Source organism: Haliaeetus leucocephalus, unplaced genomic scaffold (genome assembly GCF_000737465.1).
Source record: "Haliaeetus leucocephalus isolate CR32 unplaced genomic scaffold, Haliaeetus_leucocephalus-4.0 Scaffold226, whole genome shotgun sequence".
Classification (NCBI taxonomy): domain Eukaryota; kingdom Metazoa; phylum Chordata; class Aves; order Accipitriformes; family Accipitridae; genus Haliaeetus; species Haliaeetus leucocephalus.
In genome coordinates this window covers 105,659-127,053 of record NW_010972662.1, presented here as the reverse complement: position 1 = coordinate 127,053, position 21,395 = coordinate 105,659, and the positions used below count along the sequence as shown (strand labels likewise).

The following is a 21,395-nucleotide window of genomic DNA, read 5'->3' as shown; positions in this document are numbered from 1 at the left end:
TGGAGCAAAGGGTGAGAGCAGGGGCCATTTGCATGATTGAGAGCAGGAACCTGAGGGGTGAAGGCTGGAAGGGGCTGGGTCCCACTCCCCCCTGCCCCCCTCCCCCCCTCCCCTTACCTTCCCCTAAATAATGACACTACACAAGCAGCAGCAATGAGTATCTTTTCTCCAAATATTTACACAGCTTAAATACCCATGTGGGGAAGGGGGATCTTTGCTTTGGCCCTAGCTTGGGCACACATGTGGCAGCCTAAGCTCCTGTAGTGACCCTGCTGTGGGCTGGACTAGAGGTCATGCCATGTTGCCTATGGGGCTAGACCTCTGCTTTAGTGTTTCCAGCCCCACAGGCTCAGGGAGAAGCAGTGGCTCCAGAGACACCAAGGGACAAACAGACAAAGCGAGGCAAGCAGGGGGGCTCCACACACATGGGCCACAGCAGGGACCTGGAGCCCCCCTGCCTGACCCCTGGTCCCTAGGGGCAGCACCCAGCATATGGGCTGGACTGCTGCCCTATTGCCAGCCTAGGGTGGGTTGCTGAGCTCCTTAATGGCCTGGAGGATTCTCTTCATGTGGCCCACTTTGGTGATCCCCAGGTCCTGTAGGAAGGACAGAGGGAAGCTGACATGCTTGTGGGGAGCCAGCCCTCAGTTCTCACTGGCAGGGAAGCTGCAGGGTGGAGGATGAGGCTGCAAAGCCCAGCTCCCCATGCTCTCCCTGCCAGAGCATGGTCCTTGTTAGGAGCCCTCTGTCTGCTTGCAAGCATGTCCCCGTGCCTGGGTGCAGGAGAGGGCATGGTGCTGTTGATCCTGCTTTGGGCAGGTGTACAGAGCCTTGCAAGCTGGAGGGTCAGGGCCAACCCTCTCCCCTCCTTCCAGCCCCTGTGTGCAAGCTAAGCAAGCAGTGCAAGCTCAGCCCTGCAGGGCTGGGGCTGGGTGCAGGGTCAGCACCTGCCTTTCCCCCTGCCCTGAGGGATGGGGAGAGGAGGGATGGAGGACACTGTGCTCCCCAGGGCTGGGGGTCCCTCAGGGGGCACAAGGGGCATTGTACCTTCAGGTCTCTCCTCTCCAGCAGGATCAACTCAGAGCCCTGGATGTCATGCCGGACAAAAATGTCTCTGTACTCCCCTAGACCGAGTGCTTCCAGCCAAGCTGCCACCTCCTCGGAGCCCCACTTGTCTGCTAGCAGGGAGGAAAACCACAGAGGTGGACTGGGCCCCCGTGAAGGCAGCCAGATGCAGCAGAGCGGGCAGCGGTGGTGGCAGGCTGCAGCCAGCGTCCCCCACCCCCAGCTCTGGCAGGGCCAGAGGCCACAGCAGGCTCAGGCTGGAGAGGTTTCTCCTCTCCTTAGCTTACTTACGGAGCATCCGAGCCTCTTTCCGACGACAAGACCGCCCCCCCAGCCCTGGGGCAGGGACTTACCTGAAGGACTGAGCTGTACCATAGCCCCCTTCTCCCCTTGCAGTGGTAGTGGAGTGACAGGGGTGGGGAGCTCCGCATGTCCGTTAGCAGAAAAATTAAGCTCTAAGGGGCTGTTGGTGACAAAGGTGACATCCCCAGGCAGCCAGGATAGGCCCTGTCCCCCTCCCAGAGGGTCCCTCCAGAGCATGCCCAGGACAGGAGGCCGACAGATAGGTCAGCACGTAGGGGTCCCTACTAGCATGGGCTGCATCTGTCTCCCTCCCTGGTGTGCCGTCTGCTTTACCTGGGAGCGCGCTGTTCGTCTTTGGCCTTTGCACCTTGTCCTTCTCCTTCCTGGGCTTGGGGATGTTGAGGCGAAGCTTGAAGCTGCCCTTGTTGGTGCTGCCGGTGCTTTCCTGTGAGAAGCCAGGCTGAGCTGAATGCTGCAGCCCCCATGGGGCCACCCAGTGGGATAAGTTCTTCCCCCCTCCCGCCCAGTCCCTGTGTACCCACCTCCTCAGTGGGGTGGGCAATGGGCCCCAGCCAGTGGATGTCTAGCAGCCTCTGCAGCTCCTGGCCCAGCACACTCAGGGGGCCGTGCAGTGCCTCCTCCTCCTGTGGCGAGTCCAGCTGTGGGGGACAGGGACCATCCCCAGTCCTGCTGCCACCCCCAGAGGTGCCAGCCAAGGGCACGGGCCCCTCCACTGGGGGGCTTGGGGTGCTCTCTGGCCCCCCACTCACCGCCTTCCCTTCCAGGAACGCCCTGGTCTCAGCATACAGCTCCTTGATGCTCAACACCACCTCCACAGCCACATTCCTGCTGAGAAACTTGGGGGGCATGGAGAGGTGACCCCTTGAGCAGCAGGGCCCCAAGGCGGACGGGTGAAGGTCGCCTTGCACCCCCAGCCCTAGCTCACCTCCGAGGTGCCAGCGGCTTTGTTGAAGAGGGCTTCGCTCAGCGCCAGGGAGCTGGTGTTGACAGCATGCGCCAGCTCCTGCTCCACGGCTTTGTGAGCCTTGGCTGCCTCACGGATCCTGCAGGAGAAAGGGACTGGAGCTGCCAGGGCTGGATGGGCAGCATGGGACTAGGAGACCCCTGTAGCTCTGGGTAGCCATAGCAAAGTCCTCCCCCGCCCGTGCCCACCACATCCCCGTCCTGCAGCCTGACCTGGCGATGAGGGTCTCAGCAACCCGTGAGACCTGCTGCAAGAGGCTGCTCTCCTCCTCGGTCAGGTACTCCATGGACTGCTGGGAGCTGAGCCGTGGCCGGGCAGTCGCTCGGTAGCTCTCCCCCTTCTGCTTGTCCTCCCAGGACTTGAGGGTGCTTTCGAATGCCTGCAGGGGACACGGAGATGGCCCCCTTCAACCTGGCACACCTCCTTGTGCCCCAGCCCGGCCCCGCTGTGCAGGCTGTGCAACCCTGAGCTCACCCGGTCCCTCGTCAGCATCTGGGCTCGGTTCTTGTGCTGGATCTTGATGATACCGGGTGGCTGGATCCAGGCTTCTCCATCCACCTGCACAGGGACACCCTCATCCCCCCGGATGGTAATCTTCACCACGCGGCACTGTGGGGCAGACAGCCCGGGGTTGGCATCATGGCTGGCACTGTGCCACTGGCTTCAGCTGCCGTGCTGGGGCTGAAAAGTCTCCCAGTGCTGTGCCAGTGCCAGCCAGGCGCTCAGCTCAGCCACACTGCCCCAGGTTCTGCTGGTGCCCCAAAAGCTTTACAGCACCACAGAGGGTCCCTTGTCCCTACCTGCGCGATGCGATGGTGCTGGAGGTTGATGACCCGCGACACAGCCATCTGGATGCTGCCAAAGACGGCTACCACCTCCAGCTTCTTGTCATCAAAGGATGGAGCCCCAAAGTTCTGTAGAGGATCACTACAAGTGAGACTCCCAAACTGGGCTCATTTTGGGAGCCAGCTTTTCCCCCCATGTGTGCCCAAGGCAGGGACATCCCAGACCCCTGCCAAGGGCTCCCAGGTTCCCAGGGACCATAGGAAGGACGTTGTGCCCCCCTTCCCCACCCTGCGGTGCTGGCACTCACATTGTCCTCCTTGGTGCCTCCCCAGAAGTTGATGCCTCCAGCGTAGCTGGGGATGTTGAGGACAGCGATGCCCTGCAGGCTGGGCAGCGAGATGGGCACCCCATCGCACTGCAAGAGAGGGCTGAGCCTGGGGGCCGCTGCGCCGCCCCCCACCCCCAGCCTATCCCTGTTCCCACTGTTGCCCCATACCTCCAGCTGCACCCGCTGCTCCAGGTTCTTGTAGGTGCGCTGCAGGAGCTCCTTTGTGCCCAGCACCCCATACCACATCATGTTCTTGGTGCGGCTGCTGCAGGGTGAAGTGGGACAGGTGAGAGGGGCTGCACCCTCCACGGGGCACTGGGCTGAACTAGCCGGCCTGGACTGCTGGCCCTGCACCTGCCTCAGTTTCCCCATTCCCAGAACAGGGGGTCTGCCCATTGCCTCCCGGGAGATGCAGGCTGCAACATGTGGCACCCAGATGTGCACCCTTCCACACCAGCATGGCAATGTCTCCTCTATCCAGGTGCAGAGTGTGTAAATCCCACCAAGTCCTCCTGTACCCATTCACACACCCGGGGGGCCACCAGCAGCCAGAGCCTCACAGCAGCCCTCCCCCTTCCCAGGGCAGGGGTTTGCAATCTGCCACCCACCCAAGGGTGCACTACGGCACTGGGTGCAAGTGGAAAACCTGCCACAGGAAGGGGTCCCCAGCCAGGCACAGCACCCCCAAGCCAACCCCATGGCTCCTTGCATCCTGGTGCAGGCACTGGAGAGCTGGGGGCGGCAGGGGGGGGAGGAGTGGGGGGGGGGAGGGGGTACATGTTTCTCCCAGGGGAATCTGGGGGGTTTCAGCCAACCTGCACTTCTTGGGGTGCTCATCCCGTTTGTTGTTGAACTCCAGGGAGATCTTCGCATCCAGGCCAATGCCAAAGTAGTTATTCATGACACATTTCTCCGAGAAGTGGCTGAAAGCAGCAGACGGGGCAGGCGGGTTGGGAGGCAGCTGCACACAGGCAACTGCTGGGCTGGCACACTGGGGCATGAGGTATAAAACCCACCAGAGCTGCGGTGTGAGCTCCTGGAGGGGTTGGTGCTGGGAAGCCTGACGCAAGCCAGCAGGGATGGGTGGACCCCCCCTCATTCCCCATGGTGGGACACCCGTGGTACACCCAGGACCTGCCTGCACTGGGGGGGTGCAGGGAGCCCTGAGCTCCCAGCAAGAGCATGGTGCTGGTCAAGGGGCTGGCAGCAAGAGATCCTGCACTGGGCATATGCAGTCTTCCCCAGTGTGGGCACTGCTGGGCCAGGGAGGGCTGAGCACCAGAGATGCCACACTGGTGGGCAAAGGATGCCCCAGCAGCCATCTCCAAGAGGCAGCGTGGTCCCAGCTCTGCTCCCACTTTGTGATGGGCAGCAAGGGTGGGCCAGGGTCCCTGAAGCGGGCAGGACGGCAGACTTACAGGGTGCTGGGGTCTTCTGGAAACTGCAAGCTGCCGAAGGTATCTGGCCGGTCCAGGATGATGGAGGAAGACGCGGAGGTCACTGTCTCCCGCCGGGAGCCTGGCCGGGGGGGAAGAGAAGGCAGCTGCTGAACTGGCTCTTACCCTGACCCTATCCCACGGCTCACCCTCATGCCCCCCCAAAAAGCCACATGCCCCCTTGGCATCTTACTGAGCCTCTCCTCCTCCTTGTTGAGCTCCTCTGAGCTGTCCTTCTTGCTGGGGCCTGCGCTGCCCCGGTAGGCTTGGGTCTGCTTGTTCTGCTCATCCACAGCTGGATGCAAAGAGGGGCACGACTGTGAGTCTGGGCAGCCCCATGGCCCTGTGCCCTCTCCCCGGGTCAGCCTTGTGGGCTTATGCCAGGCAGGGCCCAGGGTGGCACCTCTGCCCTGCATTGGGGACCTCCCTCAGCCACGCCAAGCATCAGAGAAGGGCTGATGCCCTTGGACTGCACAGCACTGCTGCCAGCCCAAGGATTCAGACAGGGTAACCAAGGCACAGGTCCAGCACCAACCTGTGGTGGCTCCGCAGCCCATCCCAGGCTGTTGCAGCACCACGCGAGCTGCCAGTCCCCGCCACCCCCTCACCTTTCTCTGCCTGCTCAATGATCTGCCGCAGGGCTTTCTTCAGGCTGTTTGCCCGCAGCATGAGCTGCTCCTTGGATTTGAAGATGCGAGGCACGGGGCTGGGGTTGAAGCTGCCACCTTTCTCCTGGTCCTTGGTGTCAGCAGGGGTGGCCTGCGCCATTCCTTCGGGGACCACAATGGCCTGAGCCTCCTCATTCAGCTCCCGCACCAGCGAGTCCAGCTTCTCGTTCAGCATGGCGCACTGCAGGATGCCCACCACGCTCAGCACCCTGGCACAAGCTGCTGCACCTGACCAGTACTGGGTGCTTCCCTGAGCACCTTGTGCTTGCCTGGGCACCCATAGCACCTGGGCATCCCAAGCGTGAGGGCACCCCATCTTTGTCTAGGCACTCCATACTTTACTGGGGACCCTGAGTGCCTGGGCACCCCATGCTTCCCTGGGCACTCTAAGTGTTGGGGAACCCTGTGTGCCTAGACACTCCAAGCTGGCCTGGGCACCCCAAGTGTCTGGGCACCTCAGGCACAGCACACCCCGATGCATGCACAGCAAGGGCATGGGCCGCTGGAGCAGATGCCGCCAGCCCCTCCACTGCCCGGGGGCTGTGCCACCCAGCATGCCCCAGCCCTCCAGCTCCCCTGCAACCCACCTTCCGTGCCATCAGCTCAGCCTCCTGCTTGTTCTCTGTTGCCCTCTTGTAAGCCCGGCCGACTTCAGCCACAAAGTCATTGACAGTGCCGCAGAGGAACCTGCCAAGGGAAGCAGCAGGTGGGTAGAGAGGGGCACAGCACGGCCAGCTGGGCACAGATGCCAGCCAGGGGGGCTGCTGGGATAATGCCCCCCTGCACCGGAGGGTCAGTGCCGGGGTTATCTGCTGGGCATCAGCACAGCCAGCAGCCGCTGGTGGCCAGAGAGGAGACATCCTGGCCTGGGGGGAACTTGGCATCCCTGGGAACATGCCCCCAGCCCAGCAGGGGGGCTCTGGCACCCCCATCACCAGCCCCCTCCTTACTTTGCAGAGGAGATCACCACCGAGTGCTTGTCCGACTCCAGGATCTTGGCCAGGTGGAAGGCAACAGAGTCAGCGTAGTGGGAGATCTGGGCCTGGGGGGGACAGGGGAGGACAGTTGGAGCCATGACACTCTGCCGGGTGCCCTGCTCCACGGTGCAGCCTTGCCCGGCCAGGCCTGGACCAGGGATGAACAGCCCTCCTCAGCCTGCTGCCCCAGCCCCAAGGGCAGCCATGACCATGCTGCCGGGCAGAGGGGATGCTCAGCTACAGCAGGAGGGAAACTGAGGCAAGGAGTTGAGGGGGAGCACACAGAAGAGTCCAAAATAGCCTGCCAGTAGAAGGCCAGCTCTACCTCATCCTGCTGCCTGCTCCCAAGTGCAAGTGCCAGGCTGAGACCTGCCAGACTCATTTCATCACATGCAGCCGGCTGCCAGCCCCCTCACAGCCCCAGTTCCCAGGGACCTCCAGCATAACCTCTCCCTGTGCAATCCCACCCTGCGTGCCCCCAAATCAGCTGATGGGGTGAATGGGAACCTGCCCCCCAGCTGGCCCTACCCCACCTCAAGCCCTCCATCCCCAGTGGTGCCCACCTGGATGTTGGAGTCCCCGTTCTCCTCTTCCTTCAGGGCTGGGGGGGACTGCTTGGGGGCCTCATAGGTCAGCACACTCCACCTGCCAAGCAGAGTCCACGGCTGCCTGCCACTTCCTGGCACCCCGGCACAGGGACACATGGGCAGGGGATGAGGACGGGCTGCCTGAGAGGTGCCGAGGCTGGGGGCGTAGCAGAGAGGCGCGCCATGCTCACCGGTCCAGCATCTTGGTGGTGGCCCTTTCCAGCTTCTCCAGGATCTGCAGCAGCTGAGTGTCATCATCGCACAGGCTGCCCCAGCCCAGCACCCGCGCCAGGTCATTGCCGGTCCCCAGGGGCAGGACACCCAGCTGGCACTGTGGGAGAGGGATGGGGCAGGGGGGGCTCAGAACAGTCCCTAAGGGCACCTGTGACATCCCCAACCCTGCCATGCCCATCGCTCACAGCACCCCGGGGCACAGGGGGGCTCCCAGCTGCGGCAGGTGCTGGGGACAGTGCCAGCCCGTGCCGGTGATGCCAGGCGCTCCCGCTCACTTGCTTGTGGAGGCCAAGGGCGTCGATCTCGGAGAGCACCCAGCCCACGCTGCCATCCCCCCCGCACACCAGGATCCGGAAGGTGGAGAACTTCTGGAAGAGGCGCAGTCTGGGGGGGACAGGAGAGAGGGGCTGGGGGCTGTGCCAGGCACCCACCAGGACCCCGCTGGGGCCACCCTGGGGCACCCAGGCCGGTGCTTACCCCAGGTGTGGGCCCCCGTTCATGAGGTCGAAGACTTGGGCTGGGTTGAGGAACTGCTTGAACTTGCGCAGAAACTTGACACCCTGGTTGTCCCCGCTCTTGGAGTTGACGAAGGCCAGGAGAGGGCTGGAGCAGGTCGAGGGGCAGGTGGCCTTCCAGAAACCTGCGGCGAGCCCAAGCACGTGAGCCCCCAGCCCCAGCTCCCGCCCACCAAGGACACTGATGGAGACATCTTAGGAGAGCAAAGGCCACGTGGACACCCTGACCACCGTGCCCGATCCGCAGGTGCTGGGGCCAGGCAGGAGGGACAGTGATCAGGGTGCCCAGGTGATGCTGAGGGGTGGGAGGAAGAGTAAGACTTGGCAATGGGGATGGGCATGGGGATGGGGTGGGATTGGGATAGGGATGGGCAAGACTAGCACTAGGGCAGATCCAAGTTAAACTCCTGCTCCATCACCGTCCCTGCAGGCACAGTGTGTCACCAAGCTGACTCATGTCCCTGGCCCACAAGGGGCAGTGGTGGTGGGTGCACAGGAGGGTTAGTTCCTCACTGTGCCAACAGCCCAGCTGGGACTGACCCAGCAAAACCACATGGGAATGGGGCACACTCCCACCTGGGGGTGCTCCCAGGGGTGGCACTGGCAGTCGGCATGACCACCCCCAGCTGTCAGCCCCAGGTCTGCCACCTGCTTCTACCAGGGCTCCAGCAGGGTGGGTGCGAATGACGCAGAAGCCTCAGGAGGCTTGGCAGCCAGCAACATGCTTTTAAAGAAATGAGATGGGAAATGAAATGTGCCCGAGGCAGAGAAGGATCGATAGCTGGCCTGCAGCCCACACCTGCCTCAGGCACATCTTGGCCATCCCAGTCCCCAGGCCATGGGCCGGTGCCCACTGGCTCCTTCCCTTGGCACACCTGGTGATGCTGCGGCACGGAAAGCATCAACCCTCGCTGCTGCTGGCACTGGCCCCACAGCCATTGCACTCAGACCCCCATGGGGTGCGACTGGGAGCCCCAGTGCTTCCACCGCACAGGGAGTAGCATCCCCACAGCCCACCGCGACCCAGCCCCGGCATCACTCGATCTCTGCTCCCAACCTGGCTGAGTGGAGCGGATCAGCAAAGCAAAACACCGGGGGCTGCTGAGTCAGAGTGTGGGCTGCCGCAGAAGAGCCCACTGCCAGCAGCACCCACATGCTGGGGGGGGGAGGGACAGTACAGCAGGAGGAGGGGGGCTGAGGCCTCACTGGGCTGCTTCCCACAGTAGCAGAGCCCAGTCGGGCTTGGCAGCAGTCACAGCCACCGGCCCTGCAGCTGTGCCGGCCCTGGTTGACTGGGCTGCCGCAAGAGGGACAGGGCAGAGATGCTACCAGGGAGCTAGCCATGAGCAGCCGCAGCTCTGAAGCCGGAGCAGCCGCAGCTCTGAAGCCGGAGGAGAAGCCTCGTGATGGTTACCCTGACAGCATCCTGATGAGTAACAAGAAGCAGATGAGCCACCAGCTGAGCCAAGCAGTGAAAATCATTAAAGAATGAGGAAAGAAATATCCGGAGGAAAAGAACAGATTTTGCTCAGCAGAGGCCAGCTGGGCCCCTCCGGAGAGGGTGAGGGAGATGGCGGAGGGGTCCCCCTGGGCCGCACATTGCTTCTCCCCAAAGCACCCCACAGCCACCTGTGCTGGGGGAAGATGTGCTGTGCGCTACCAAAAAAACAGCTGAGGTTCAGACACTGAGAAGTAACCCAAGCAAGGCCCTCATCCTGCCCTGCAAGGTGCTGAACCATTGGGGTGCAATGGAGGGCACCTCACATCAGGGGCTCAGGGCTGCTGCCACTGACCGCACCACAAAGGGTGAATGACCAGGGTCACCGCAAGAGGCAGCCTGGCAGGAGCAACTGAAGCCACGCACGGAGAAGGAGTGCCACCCCAAAGCATGGCACCACCGCAGCAGAGCTCAAGGCAACAAGCAGCCTTCAACTAAGGATGTGGCAGGGAGGAGTGTTGACTCTGGAGCCTACTGAAGGTGATGTTTCTGGTGCCCCACAGGAAAGAGGGCACAGTGCCACAAGTCAAAGCCTGCAGAGGAGCTCAGAGAGCCCTGTCCCAAACAGCCTGTCCCACCCACCCATAGCCCAGCCCTGTCCCTCCCTGACTCACCATCCGAATCGATGCTGTTCAAGGCGGTTGGTGGGATGATGGACACTTTGTACTGGCCCAGGGGGCACCTCTTGCCGAAGAGCTCCTTGCAGGCACTGTGAACCTGGGGACACAGGGACATGTGCATAAGCAAAGCTAGGGGACGCAGCACCAAACCCCCAGCCTCAGTTTCCCGAGCGATGAACCCAGGAGGGGCAGTGCCGTCTGTGCCATGGGCAGGGGGGACAGGGACAGACACATCCTTACGATGGCCTTGCACCAGAGACACCGCCAGTCCTGCAGCCTCCGGACGCTGCCGCAGGTCCGGTCGCAGACGGCACAGCGTGCGCTGACAGGCAGGTTCCCCTCCAGCCACTGGTGGGGCATGGCCACCTGCAGAGAGGGGCAGTTGCCAATGGCACACCACCCCTGCCACCCCCCCGACATGCTTGAGGGACAGTGACACGGGCCATCCCCTTCCCCAGGCACCACAGAAGAGGTGGGCAGGGGATGATGTCCCACAGCAGGGTAAGGCAGCCCCAGGGTCCTTCCCATGCCCTCTCATCCCTGCCTGCCTGGCCCCTTGCAGCCACTAGTGCATGGGGCAGGGCAGAGATGTCCCCAGCAAAAGTCTGGGGATGGCCCCACTTGGAGAGCAATAAGGGATCCTGACGCCGGATGGCAGAGGAGGTGTCCCCAGGCCATGTCCCTGCAAAGCCAAGCCCAGAGGCCACACAGTGCAGGGGACATCCAGGTGCCAGGGTCTCCCCTGCTCTGATTTGGGCACAGCAAGGCCAGCTCTGCTGGTGGCTCTGTTCTGCCAGTCCCATGGGGACTCCCCTGCTTACCCCATCCTCGTCCTCGATGATTTCAGTGCCGATGGAGGCCAGGGTCGTCCACTTGCAGTTGTTGGTGGCTCTGACAGCACAGCGCTTGTGTGCCTTGAACTTGCAGACTGCATGGTGTGGAGCAGGTGAGGAGCAGGGACGGTCCCCACGGGATGTGCAGCTCTGGTCCCCAACCCCTCCACAGCTGGTGACGGCAGCCAGTGGGCATCGCCCCGCACCTCTCCTGCTCCAGGCCAGCCTCGGAGAGGGTCCCCCACCCCAGTCCCAACCCCAGCCCACCCCCCAGCAGGACCCTGGCACTGACCTTCGCAGGAGAGGCCATGCGAGGTTACACCCGGCAGGGCTTCACGGCACACATTGCAGAAGGTGGGGCGGGCATGGGAACAGGCATACCAGTTGTGCATGCCAGAGAAGTGCTCCATGTTGAACTGCGTGGCCTGCTGGAAGGCACGGCCCTGTCCCATCAGTCCCCTGGGACCCCCAGCTGGTACTTCCTCCCTCCTAGTCACCCTGAGTCCCCCCAGACCCACTCCCAGTTCCCATCCTCCCTTCAGGGCTGTGCCAAGGGCAGCAGCTCCTGTCCAGCAGCCAAAGGCACCCCTGGCTTCTGAGGGGTACCCACTCGCAGACGAGCACCTGCACAGCCCCCCGCCCACGTCACCTCATGGATCTCCCACTTCTGGACAGATTTCAGGGCACTGATCCAGTCCTCCATCTCCTTTCGGTTTTCCGCACATAGGATGAGCTTCCGGAATGGCGTGATCACCTGCAACAGCCACCATCCCTGTGCAAGGCCACCCCGCGGCCAGCCAGCCCCCAGGAGAGCAGCCTCCAGCAAACCCTGGCACACCGCCACCGGTGCCACCTTCAGCAGCATGAGGCCATGCTGCGGGGTGCCCCACGGCTCTGTGGGGAGAGGTGGGTCTGCAGCGCGCGGGGTGCACCCCGACGTGCTGAGGTGGAGGGGCACAGCGGGTAGCCCTACACCTCCCTCACCGTGAAACTGTTGTTGATGTTCTTGGTGCTGGTCTCGGCCACACTGGCATCGGACAGGTCTACCTCGTCAAAGATCAGTGACTGCGGAGGAGAAACCGGAGTCCCAGTCCACCAGGGCAGGGATTTTGGGCTCCTCCCTGAGCTTGCAGGCTCAAGCCCCTCCAGCTGAGTGTGCTGGAAGCCCCCCCCAGCCTACCTTGGCATCCTTGGCGTAATAGAGTGTCCTGCCCCGCAGCTTGAAGTATCGCCTCTTCCACCTCTGGAAGGAGCTCGTCTGCTTCAGCAACAGCCCCTCCTTCACGCTCTTCTGCAGAGACCACAGGGTCGTGAGTTCCCGCAGTCCCCAGGACCCCCAAAAGCCACCCCTCCTCTCCAGTGACAGCAGTCCCTGGGTCCCCAGGAGCTAGGCGGTGCCCAGAGCACAGATGGGACATTCTGAGGTTCACACTGTGCTGGATGCAGCAGAGTAAATGATGTCCATCACCCACCATACTCTGGGCATTAGGCACTTTATGTGATTTGGGAGGGTGCCACTGGGCATGGCAGTGCTGGCGGTTGGAGGTCTCTAGCAGCACAGAGCCACCGCTGCCAGTCGCTTCCTCCCCATCCCCAGAGCAGCACCAGGGAGAGCCTCGACCTGCTGCAGCTCCCCAGAACCCAAGGGGGCAGAGCTGGGGCGAGGAGAGCTCCCTTGGAGGGGACACCGATGCCCCAGAGCCACCAGGACTGCACCTTGGAGGTGGCATTACCCAGGCACTGCAGCCCCAGCCTCTTTGCTGGGTTGGGGAGCAGATAGACGGGATGTGGCCAGCCCTGCCCGGCCCCCCCAGCCCCCGGAGGGGACAACCTGGGCTGAGGGCAGCCCACAGGAGGCAGAGCATCCCCTTGCAGCACAGCACATCCCTGCAGCCTGGCCACCCGTCCTCTGCCCTCCCTGATCCGCAGCACCTGCCAATATTTACCCTCCTTGCAGTGGTGTTTACAAGGCTCAATTAATTAGTGTTTGCAACGCGGCTACAAGCCTGTGCCGAGCGGGGTGGCAGAGATGCTCTGGCACTGCCTAATCTTTGATTGTATCTTCTTTAAACACCGCCGGCAGCCCCATTCAGCTGCTCCTCTGCAATTAGCCACAACAGCGGTTGTATCAGATCCCAGCACACGACGACAAGGCACATTTAACGGTGAATTAGCAATGGTTGCAGAGGGCATCACGAGAGAGCCGCAGCCCCATGCCCCGTGCTCCTGTGCTCAGCCCCTGTGCTGCAAGACGTGGCACCCAGGCACCTGACAGCCTGAAAACACACTGGCCCCTGGCCTTGGTGTTAACCCACTGCCCCACGGCTCTGAACAAGATGGCCAGGACACCAGGAGTAGCAGGAGCCTCCAAGGTCACAAAGAAGCCAAAACCCCCAGCTGGGGTGCTCCCTTGAGCTTCAACTCCCCCAAATGCCTGACCCTTCCCCAAGCCCTGCTAGGGCATGCACCGGGATGTCCCTGGCTCTTCCAGCTTGCAGCCCTGAGTTTGGAGAGGGACGTTTTAAGCCTTTATCGCTCCCTATCAACTCTTTGCCCCTCCTGGAACTGGTGCAGGGTTTGGCTGTGATTGGTCCCCATGCTGCCTGCAAGTGTCGGTGCAGGTTCAAACAGCACTGGTGTCCCCAGTGCCAGCACCCAAGGACCCACCGCGTCACCTCCCCGGCCTCTCAGCTGCGAGAGCACACAGAGGAGATGGTGAGCCCAGAGCTGCCCTGAGCCTAGGCTGTGACACAGCCAGCAAGGGGAGCATGGACTTTCAGGGGAGTCCAGCTGCAACGCCCAAATCCACATACAAACCATGCACCCTAGCACTCCCTGCCCATGTCAGGAGGGGACAGGGCAGCGTCCTGCCATGGCCAGGTCAGATCCAGAAACAAATGCCACTTCCACCACACCTGTTTGCATGCAGCAGACACAGGCACAGGCTCTGCATTTGCTGCAATCATTGCTTTTGCTGCGAAGGACAGGCAGCATGTGATGACAAGGAGTGGCGGGGGGGGAGCCCGTGATGGTGAGGAGCAGGAGAACGTGATGACAAGGAGAAGGAAGAAGAGGCAGGTCTGTGAAGGTGGCTCAGGGCTATCACAGCAGGGGCAGGAGCCAGCGCTGCAGCGGAGCGAGGGTGCTCAAGCTCTGCCTGGTTCCAGGGCCACGTGGGTAGCAAGATACAGCCAGGAAGGCTGCCCGGGGGGACGGCATCCCCTCCTTTGAGGGGGCCAGAGCTGAAACGCCCCCAGCCGCGCTGCTGCAGCCGCTGCAGCAATTTCTCCCGGCAGCCAGCAGCAACAAGGCATCACCCAGCCCCAGGATGTCACAGTCCTGGCCATTCTGGGGACAGCGACGTGGCTGCCAGCACCGCGCCAGTGCCAGGCTAAGGCAGAGCCCAAAAGGCAAAGCACACCCCACCTCCACCACGACACACATTAGAGTTTTATGACACCCAAAATGCCATAGCTATGGGGGAGTGTGCCTCAGTTCCCCCCCCAGTACAGACTAAGTAATCACCAGCATCCCAGCATGGGATGGCAAAGCTGGTGCAGAGAAGCTTGGGGGGCACCTCTCCCCACATCCACCCTTGGGTGCTTCCCAAAACATGCCTGAGGTGCCCCAGGCATGGCAGCAAAGCCCAAGACCTCTGCCCCGCCATGCACAGCATCTTGCTGCGCAACCCCTTACGCCTGCAGCTGCCCATGCAGGCTTCTTCACCCCCAGCGCTGACACAATGGGGCACAGGTTCAGTCGGTACCAGTTTTGCCAGCGTGGGGCCAGCCAGCGAGCCCCCCTCCCTGGGGAAAATGAGGCAGGTCCCCTGTCTGAAACGAGCCATAGAGCCCAGCTGTGCCACTCTGCCTGGGCGGGCACACAGGTTACTCTTCCTGGGGTGCTGGAGGGCTGTTTCAGGGTCTCACTAGGGTGAGCCACCCCCACACGCCTGAATTTTTGTCTGTGGGTCTCAGCAGGGAGCACCTGGTGCTGCCCTGTGCCAGGAGCAGCTCCCCAGTGGTTCAGCAGTTTCGGAGCCCTGCTTTTGGCACTAGGGACAGGAGGAAACCTGGGAGGCATCTGATGGCCAAGGACACTAGCAGACCCGGCCACATGGTGGGAAGCCATGCTGCAGCGGGCAGCGTTGAGTGAGCCCGTCATTTCCCCTTCACAAACAAGAAAGGGGTGGGGAAGGCAAAGGCCAGTATTCAGGTGAGTGGCAGGTGGGACGTGCTGGGGTGGCATTGTCCCCGCCGTGCTGGCTTCCCCACAACCCCAGCCAGGGCTCCAGGGTCACCACAATAATACAATCCCCTATAGCAAGTGGCTATTAGGTACCCTATACCTCCCAAGAGCAGGAGCCATGCACCTGCAGCACAGAGTAAGGGCTGCCTCTTCCTCCCGGAGAGCTTTTGGGGATACTGACATCCCCTGGCCACTAGGGTGGGAGCTCTTCGCTGGCCGCTGCACAGCCCTGAGCATGGCGTGCCACCTGCACCCCGAACCAAGCCCTAGCCCCTCCACTCAGCCCAACCACAGCTTTTCTGGCCGGTGAGCCCCAGCCAGCGCTGCAGGGAGCCACAGTAAAGCCAACGCTGGCTCCGTCCCAGCAATAGAAGCGGCAACACGGCATGCCGATACCCAGAGCGATGTGCAAACTACCTGGCCAACAGCCCGAGGCCAGCTTGCCTCTGACGGGCTCTGCCCCAACCCTCCCCTGCCCTATCTCGAGGACCCTCCTGGCTCTCTCCAGCCCAGGGGGCTCAGTACCAGCTGGTATGTGCCTGCCACCGGAGGGTGGATCCCTGAGATGCAGAGTGGGGAGGCAAAGGCAAGAACGAAACCACTTGGGGTCTGCGGAGAAACTGCCATCTCCGGCTCAGCCACAGCTGGTGGAGGGCAAGCAGCACCAGGGCCTCAGAGGGGACGCGGCTAAAAATAGCCCTGGGAGGATGGCCGGTCACCAGCAATGTGCCCCACCAGGACTGGGCTAGTCCCCAGGGGCCATCGTGCCATGGGCTGGCTGTCTGCTTGGCACAGGCAAGGGGGCTTGCTGTGCAGTCTGGGGGAGCTCGAATCCCCCCAGGACCACACTCCAGCAGGCCAGGGTGCACCCCAAAATGTCAGCTCTTCCCTTGGCCCTAAGGCAGAGCCCCGGGATGCTGCTTTGAACCCCCACCCCGCTCTCCCAGCTCTGCCACAGCCATCCATGGGAAGAGCCTGTAGTGCAGCCAGGTTTGACCACAGCTGGGGCGGGGAGGGGAGGTTCCTGCTGGGATCAGCTTGGACAGCGAAGGAGCTGCTGGAGAAGAGCCAGGAAGGCTGTTACTCGGGAATGCTGGCACATATGGCTGGTGGGCACCACACTGGCTGCCCACCTGGCTTGCAGCCCTACACCGCTCCTGATGGGATCTGCTTGGCCCCATGGCGACGCGATGCCTCCCCAGAGGAAGAGAGGGGACCGAACACCCACCAACGCACTGACCTGCATTGTACCAGCATCATCCCAGGCAGCCACCCTCCTCCAAACACAGCAGCCCGCTAGGCACGTGCCAGGGTCTGGTCAGGTCAGAGCTCATCCCCCACTGTGAGCCAGCGGGTGCCAGGACAGCAGGGGAGAGCCAGCAGCCCTGCAAACAGCCTGACCACGGGGCCACCAGCATCTGCTGGGCACCCCATGGGCTGGAGTCAGTTGGAAACCTTATCAAGCTTTGCGATATGGCAGAGCTCTTCCGGGACTGGGCAGCCGGGGGGCTCGGGGCTCGGTGCCTGCGGGGTGCCACAGCCCTGCAGGCTCAACTGCATCCGTACTCCCTGAGGATGTAGCCTGCTGCCACTGCAGGATCCTAAATCTCCCTTCCCAGTGCTGGGGGGATCCCTGAAAGGAGATTTCAGTACCAGTCCTGACATGCCATTATGTGGTGCCATGAGGCTCCACTCAGGCCATCAAAAGGGGACAGAGGATTAACGTGGAGGAGAGGAATGAGAGAAGAAGCCCCCAGAAGGGTGATCCCCCCCTACACCTCATCTTCCAGCAGTCACAACCTACAGCTGCTTTTTAGAAATGATCTCGTTCTTCCCTATCTACAGCCACATCGGTCCCCGAGCATCCCGCTGGCAGGCATCCCGCACCAGCCTGCCCTGTGCCGGCCCCCCCAACCCCTTGTGCCCGGGTACCGGCGGGCACCGCCACAGCTCTCCCACCCTGCCCAGCTGCTGACGGGTGAGAGCAGCGCTTGCATAATGGAAAATGTGAGCAGGGAGAGGGCAGCACGTCTGAGAAACCTCACAAACATCCGGCTGGCGACACTGGGGCTATCTTTACACCCCAGCCACCAGCTCGCTGAGCCCTGATTAACGAAAGCAAGCCCAGCCTCCCCTGCACTGCTGCAGCCTCCTCAGTGGGGATGGTCCCAGGCAGTGTCACTGTGCCCTGCAGTACGGTCCCACTGTGGGGGGTGACCCAGTGACCAGCCGGTCCCCTCGCTAGCCTCTGGCAGGCCACGTGCCACCAGGCTGGGAGCAATGCAAGGTACAGCTGGGGTGGAGATGGGCTGGCCACGACATGGCTGCGGCTGGTGGGCAGCTCTGGGGATGGAGCCCTGGCGGGGGGGGTCACCTCGAGCTGCCCAGGATCATGGAGATACTCAACCCGTGGGTTCTGAGTATCTCCACAGATGGAGACTCCACAGCCTCTCTGGGCAGCCTGTGCCAGCATTTGACCAATCTTACAGTAGAAAAAGTGTTTTCTTGTGTTCAGATGCAGTTTCCCATTTTTTCATCTATGCCTGTTGTCCCATTGGCAGACACCACTGAAAAGAGCTCGGTTCCCTCTTTACTGCACCCTGCCCTTCAAATATGTATCCACATCACCAAGGACTCCCCAGCCTCAGCCTCCCCTCCAGGCTGAACAGTCCCAGCTCTCCCCGTAGGAGAGATGCTCCAGTCCCTCACCACTGTCAAGCCAGGAGGATGCACTGCCCCGGAGCCACGTGCCACCCTCCCGATGCAGGAAGGAGGTTTCCAGGCCTGGCCCCAGGGGTTCTACCTTGCTTTCCTTGTCTTTTGGCCAGGATCTGGCTCTCGGCAGGCAGCCATCCTCACAGCCTGTCTCTGCAGCATCGCCCTACCAGGCCCCCCACAACTGCCCAAACACCCCTACCTCCACGGGCACCACCTGCCCCATCCCTGGGGCACCGTGAGCCTGTAGGGTGCCCACTGCCTCCAGCAAGGACCAGGAGTGCTCAAGGAACTAATAATGCCACTGATCTCTCCTAGCCCCACCGAGTGGCTGTGATGTACCCCAGCATCAGGAAATCTGGAACATGATCCCCCTTTCTAAATGGCAGACAAGCTATGCCCCTGCCCCCCATGGTCATGCACATTGTGTCCACCCCATCAGCAATGCTCCTGTCCCTGGCATGCAACCCCCTTCCCCCCCCCGGTGCCTGCAGCCCCCTGGCTCTGGTGAAAGCACCCCAGGACCAGTCTCTTGCTGCAGCTCCTCGCAGTCGGAGCCGAACCAAGCAGAGCTGCTGGATCACTCCCCACCTCCACTCAGCTGCTGGGAGAGCCTGTGCCGAGGCAGTGCTGGGAGCCAAGCGCCTGGCCCACCTGGGCAGGATCTGCCCCCCCACCCCTGTTTGCCAGCACCTCAAATGTCTTGGTGTGCCCCGGAGCCGGTGCGCCCTCCTTCGCCATCACCTCTTCCCTTCATGCCCAGCCCTAAGGGGACCAGCTCTGGGGTGCAGCATGGCATCCCCCTCGTGCTCTGTCGTTGCACTACCAAAACCTGGTGCAGGCAACTGGCAGCCCCCAGCAGCGGTGAGGAGGAGGAGGAGGGGGTGGCAGCAAGACCCCATCGGTCCTGGGGCCATTCAGCCTGGCAGGGGCACCTGCGCCTGGCAGCTGTCATTGTCACTGAGCACAATGGCCTCGCCGCCTCCATGCCAACACCAGCACAAAGCGCCCTGCAGGGTGCCCCGGCAATTACAGCCCAGAGAAAGCCAGTCTGGGGGTGTGGAGTGGGGAGACGTGATTGATGGGGATGTTTGAGGAGGAGATGAGGGAACAGGCATTTTGGGGGGGTGCACTGGGAATGAGGAGCAGAGATCAGGAAGGATTCAGCAGATCCCAAAACAATCCTCACCCGTCCCTGTCCCCATGGGACTGGACAACACCCTGGTGTGGTGGAAGCTGCTCACTCCCATCACCAGGGTCCCCCCAGTCAGTGTGGGTGGGCAGTGGGGTGGGGGTCCCAACCCTTCCCAGCCCCCCAACATGGCAGGCTCCTATAGATCCCCTCAAGCACCCCAACCACCACTGATGGCCAAAAAATAGGCCAGCCTGCCCCCCGCTGCTAACCTGGTTATCTCTCGGGAGCTGCAGCCCTGGCACTAGACTCCCTCCCTCATTAACTGTGTGCTAATTAGGTACCTGCCCCAGTCTCTGGGGTGCAGGCAATGGTTCCCCCTCCCCCCCACAAACCCGCATGGGTGCACAGGGGTGTCAAAGCAGCTCGGAAAGGTGCCTGTCATGGCACATGTGCTGCCCGTGTAGCTGTAGCCATGGCCAGAGGGATAGGCAGCACATGTGCCGCGGCACAGCTATGAGCCAGGGACAGCCCAACCTGAGTGGCAGCAGCAATCACATCCCAAAATCCTCGCCTCCATAGGGAAGGAAGGAGCCTATCCGGTGAAGAGCCAGGCTGGCAAGCGTGGTCCTGACGATCCGGACCAAGGCAAAGGGATCCTTGGGGAAAAACCTGAACCCCAACACTGAAAACACTGAGACTGGGGGGGGGAGATACATGCACAGCTTGCTCTCAGGCCCCTCCAGTACCAGCCCTGCCCTGCTCTCACCCCTCTCTCCTCCCCTCTCTCAGCTCTGCAGGCCATTAACCCAGCCATGTCCTTTCCGTCTGCCCATCCATCATGCCGCCTGCCTCCCCCGGCACGCTGCGCGGCATCACCTCCTGCATGGCTAATTGCCGACGCCGGGCAGGATGCGGGCAGCGGCCGTGGCAGGCAGGGAGCCAGCAGCTCAGCCTTTCCCCACACGTAGCCTGTCAGCTGGCGAGGCCAGACCTGCTGATGGCATGGAAGGGCTTTGGCGCCTGGGCTGGGGGCTCAGGGCACACTCGTGTCCCTGTGCTGCTGCTGCAGGACATGGGCACAGCCTGGCCATGTGCCCTTTTCTCTTGGATTTCCTGGCATTGACGACTCCCTGTGATATCCCCTGTGCTCCACAGCACAGCAAAACCCTCCAGTGTAGCAAATGCCACATGGCAAACTCCAGTGGCTGCTGCCACCCCTCTAGGAGGGTGCTGAGGGCTCCCACACGGCACTAAGCATCCCCAGGACCCTGCCCACCAGCCTGGCCTCCCACCGTGCTCCCCTGCAGCACCCTGCACCCCGGCACAGCCCACACACCCACCTGGTAGACAGGTTGGAGTGGGCAGAGAAGGTGCCAGCCTGCTCCAAAGAAGGGGAAACTGAGGCACGCTCCTTGAGCAGCCAGAGGGTCTCAGCCAGAGCCCCCCCAGCACCACCTGCCCCGGAAACGTCTCCTGCCAAGTGGGAAAACCCCATGGTCCTGGGTTGGGAGCGTGCGACTTCCGCACCCCTGGGCAGATGCCCTTTGCCCCCCTCATGCCAGCGTGCCAGGCTTAGCACAACAGCCAGGCCTGGGCCAGCGGGAAGGGAACTTGCCCCAGCCCCAAGCAGCCCCGAGCTGCCCCCAGCCCCAGCACACCACCCCATCACCACTGCCTCCCTCTGTGCCTGCGGCACCCAGCACCAGAGCCTGGGGGCACCCCCCTGCTCTGCAACTGCATCCCCCTGCAGTGCTTTCTCAGCTGTTCCCCCTCTGCGGGGTGGCACGGCCACCAAATCCCCACCGAGGGGTGGCTGGGGCCGGAAGCCGGCTGCAGGGGGAATTTCTGGCACAGCCCCAGGGCGAGGGTCCCTCCTGCAGCGCAGCAGCCCCCGCGTGCCTGCCGGCACTGCAGGCACCACCTTGACTCACACCACCGCCTCCTTCCCGCAGCTGGGAGGTGGATGCAAAGAGACCGCTCACCGGGCACATCACCTAGAGCATCCTCCCCGTGTCGTGCCCACATCCCCCCTCCCCAAAACGCCCTCCCCAAACCTCGTCTCCCCGCTTCCCACCTGGCCGTTCAGCCCAGGTTATTTCTCCCCGCACTTCAGGCAGGAGGTGCCTGGCCATTTGACCATCCCCACCTAGGACACCTACAGCTACCCACTCCTGTTTGGCCAGAAGGCACTGCACCCCCTATTTTTCTAGGTCCTACCAAAATAGCTTCCTCTGAGCAAGCTGCGCACACACACGCAAGCTGCCCTCATGCCAATGGCTGGGAGGCAAAGGAGTGTCACAACCAACCTCAGAGGTGTCCCCATCCACCCAGCAAACCACCACGGGGGACTGGATCTAGGGAAGGCTGCGGGAATGGGGCCTGCAGGGGAGCTGGCACAGCCGAATTAATCTGGGGCACCGGGAAAGATGCTGGCTCCATTTTGCCACCCACCAGGCCCTGCA

At 62.4% G+C, this 21,395-nt stretch overlaps 1 protein-coding gene across 3 annotated transcripts; it reads right to left on the bottom strand.

The window, feature by feature from the left end:
* Positions 1–479: 479 nt before the first annotated feature.
* Positions 480–16,484, bottom strand: DGKK (diacylglycerol kinase, kappa). Of its 3 annotated transcripts, none has more exons than XM_010567085.1 (29): positions 16,324–16,484; positions 12,016–12,126; positions 11,820–11,900; positions 11,485–11,589; positions 11,128–11,263; positions 10,824–10,930; positions 10,243–10,368; positions 9,997–10,099; positions 7,847–8,009; positions 7,645–7,753; positions 7,327–7,466; positions 7,112–7,193; positions 6,522–6,613; positions 6,159–6,258; positions 5,512–5,752; positions 5,097–5,198; positions 4,886–4,985; positions 4,283–4,390; positions 3,636–3,732; positions 3,447–3,554; positions 3,154–3,267; positions 2,828–2,962; positions 2,566–2,732; positions 2,315–2,432; positions 2,139–2,225; positions 1,911–2,027; positions 1,702–1,813; positions 1,048–1,178; positions 480–596 (listed from the first exon to the last, which is right to left on the bottom strand). In XM_010567085.1, the coding sequence occupies exons 1-29, from the start codon at positions 16,327–16,329 to the stop codon at positions 522–524; spliced, it is 3,273 nt and encodes a 1,090-aa protein (XP_010565387.1). In that variant the 5' UTR covers positions 16,330–16,484; the 3' UTR covers positions 480–521. The 3 variants fall into 3 exon arrangements, with proteins under 3 accessions (XP_010565387.1, XP_010565388.1, XP_010565385.1); XM_010567086.1 differs by having other exon boundaries at positions 11,128–11,260; XM_010567083.1 differs by having other exon boundaries at positions 1,911–2,225.
* Between the last annotated feature and the right edge of the window lie 4,911 nt (positions 16,485–21,395).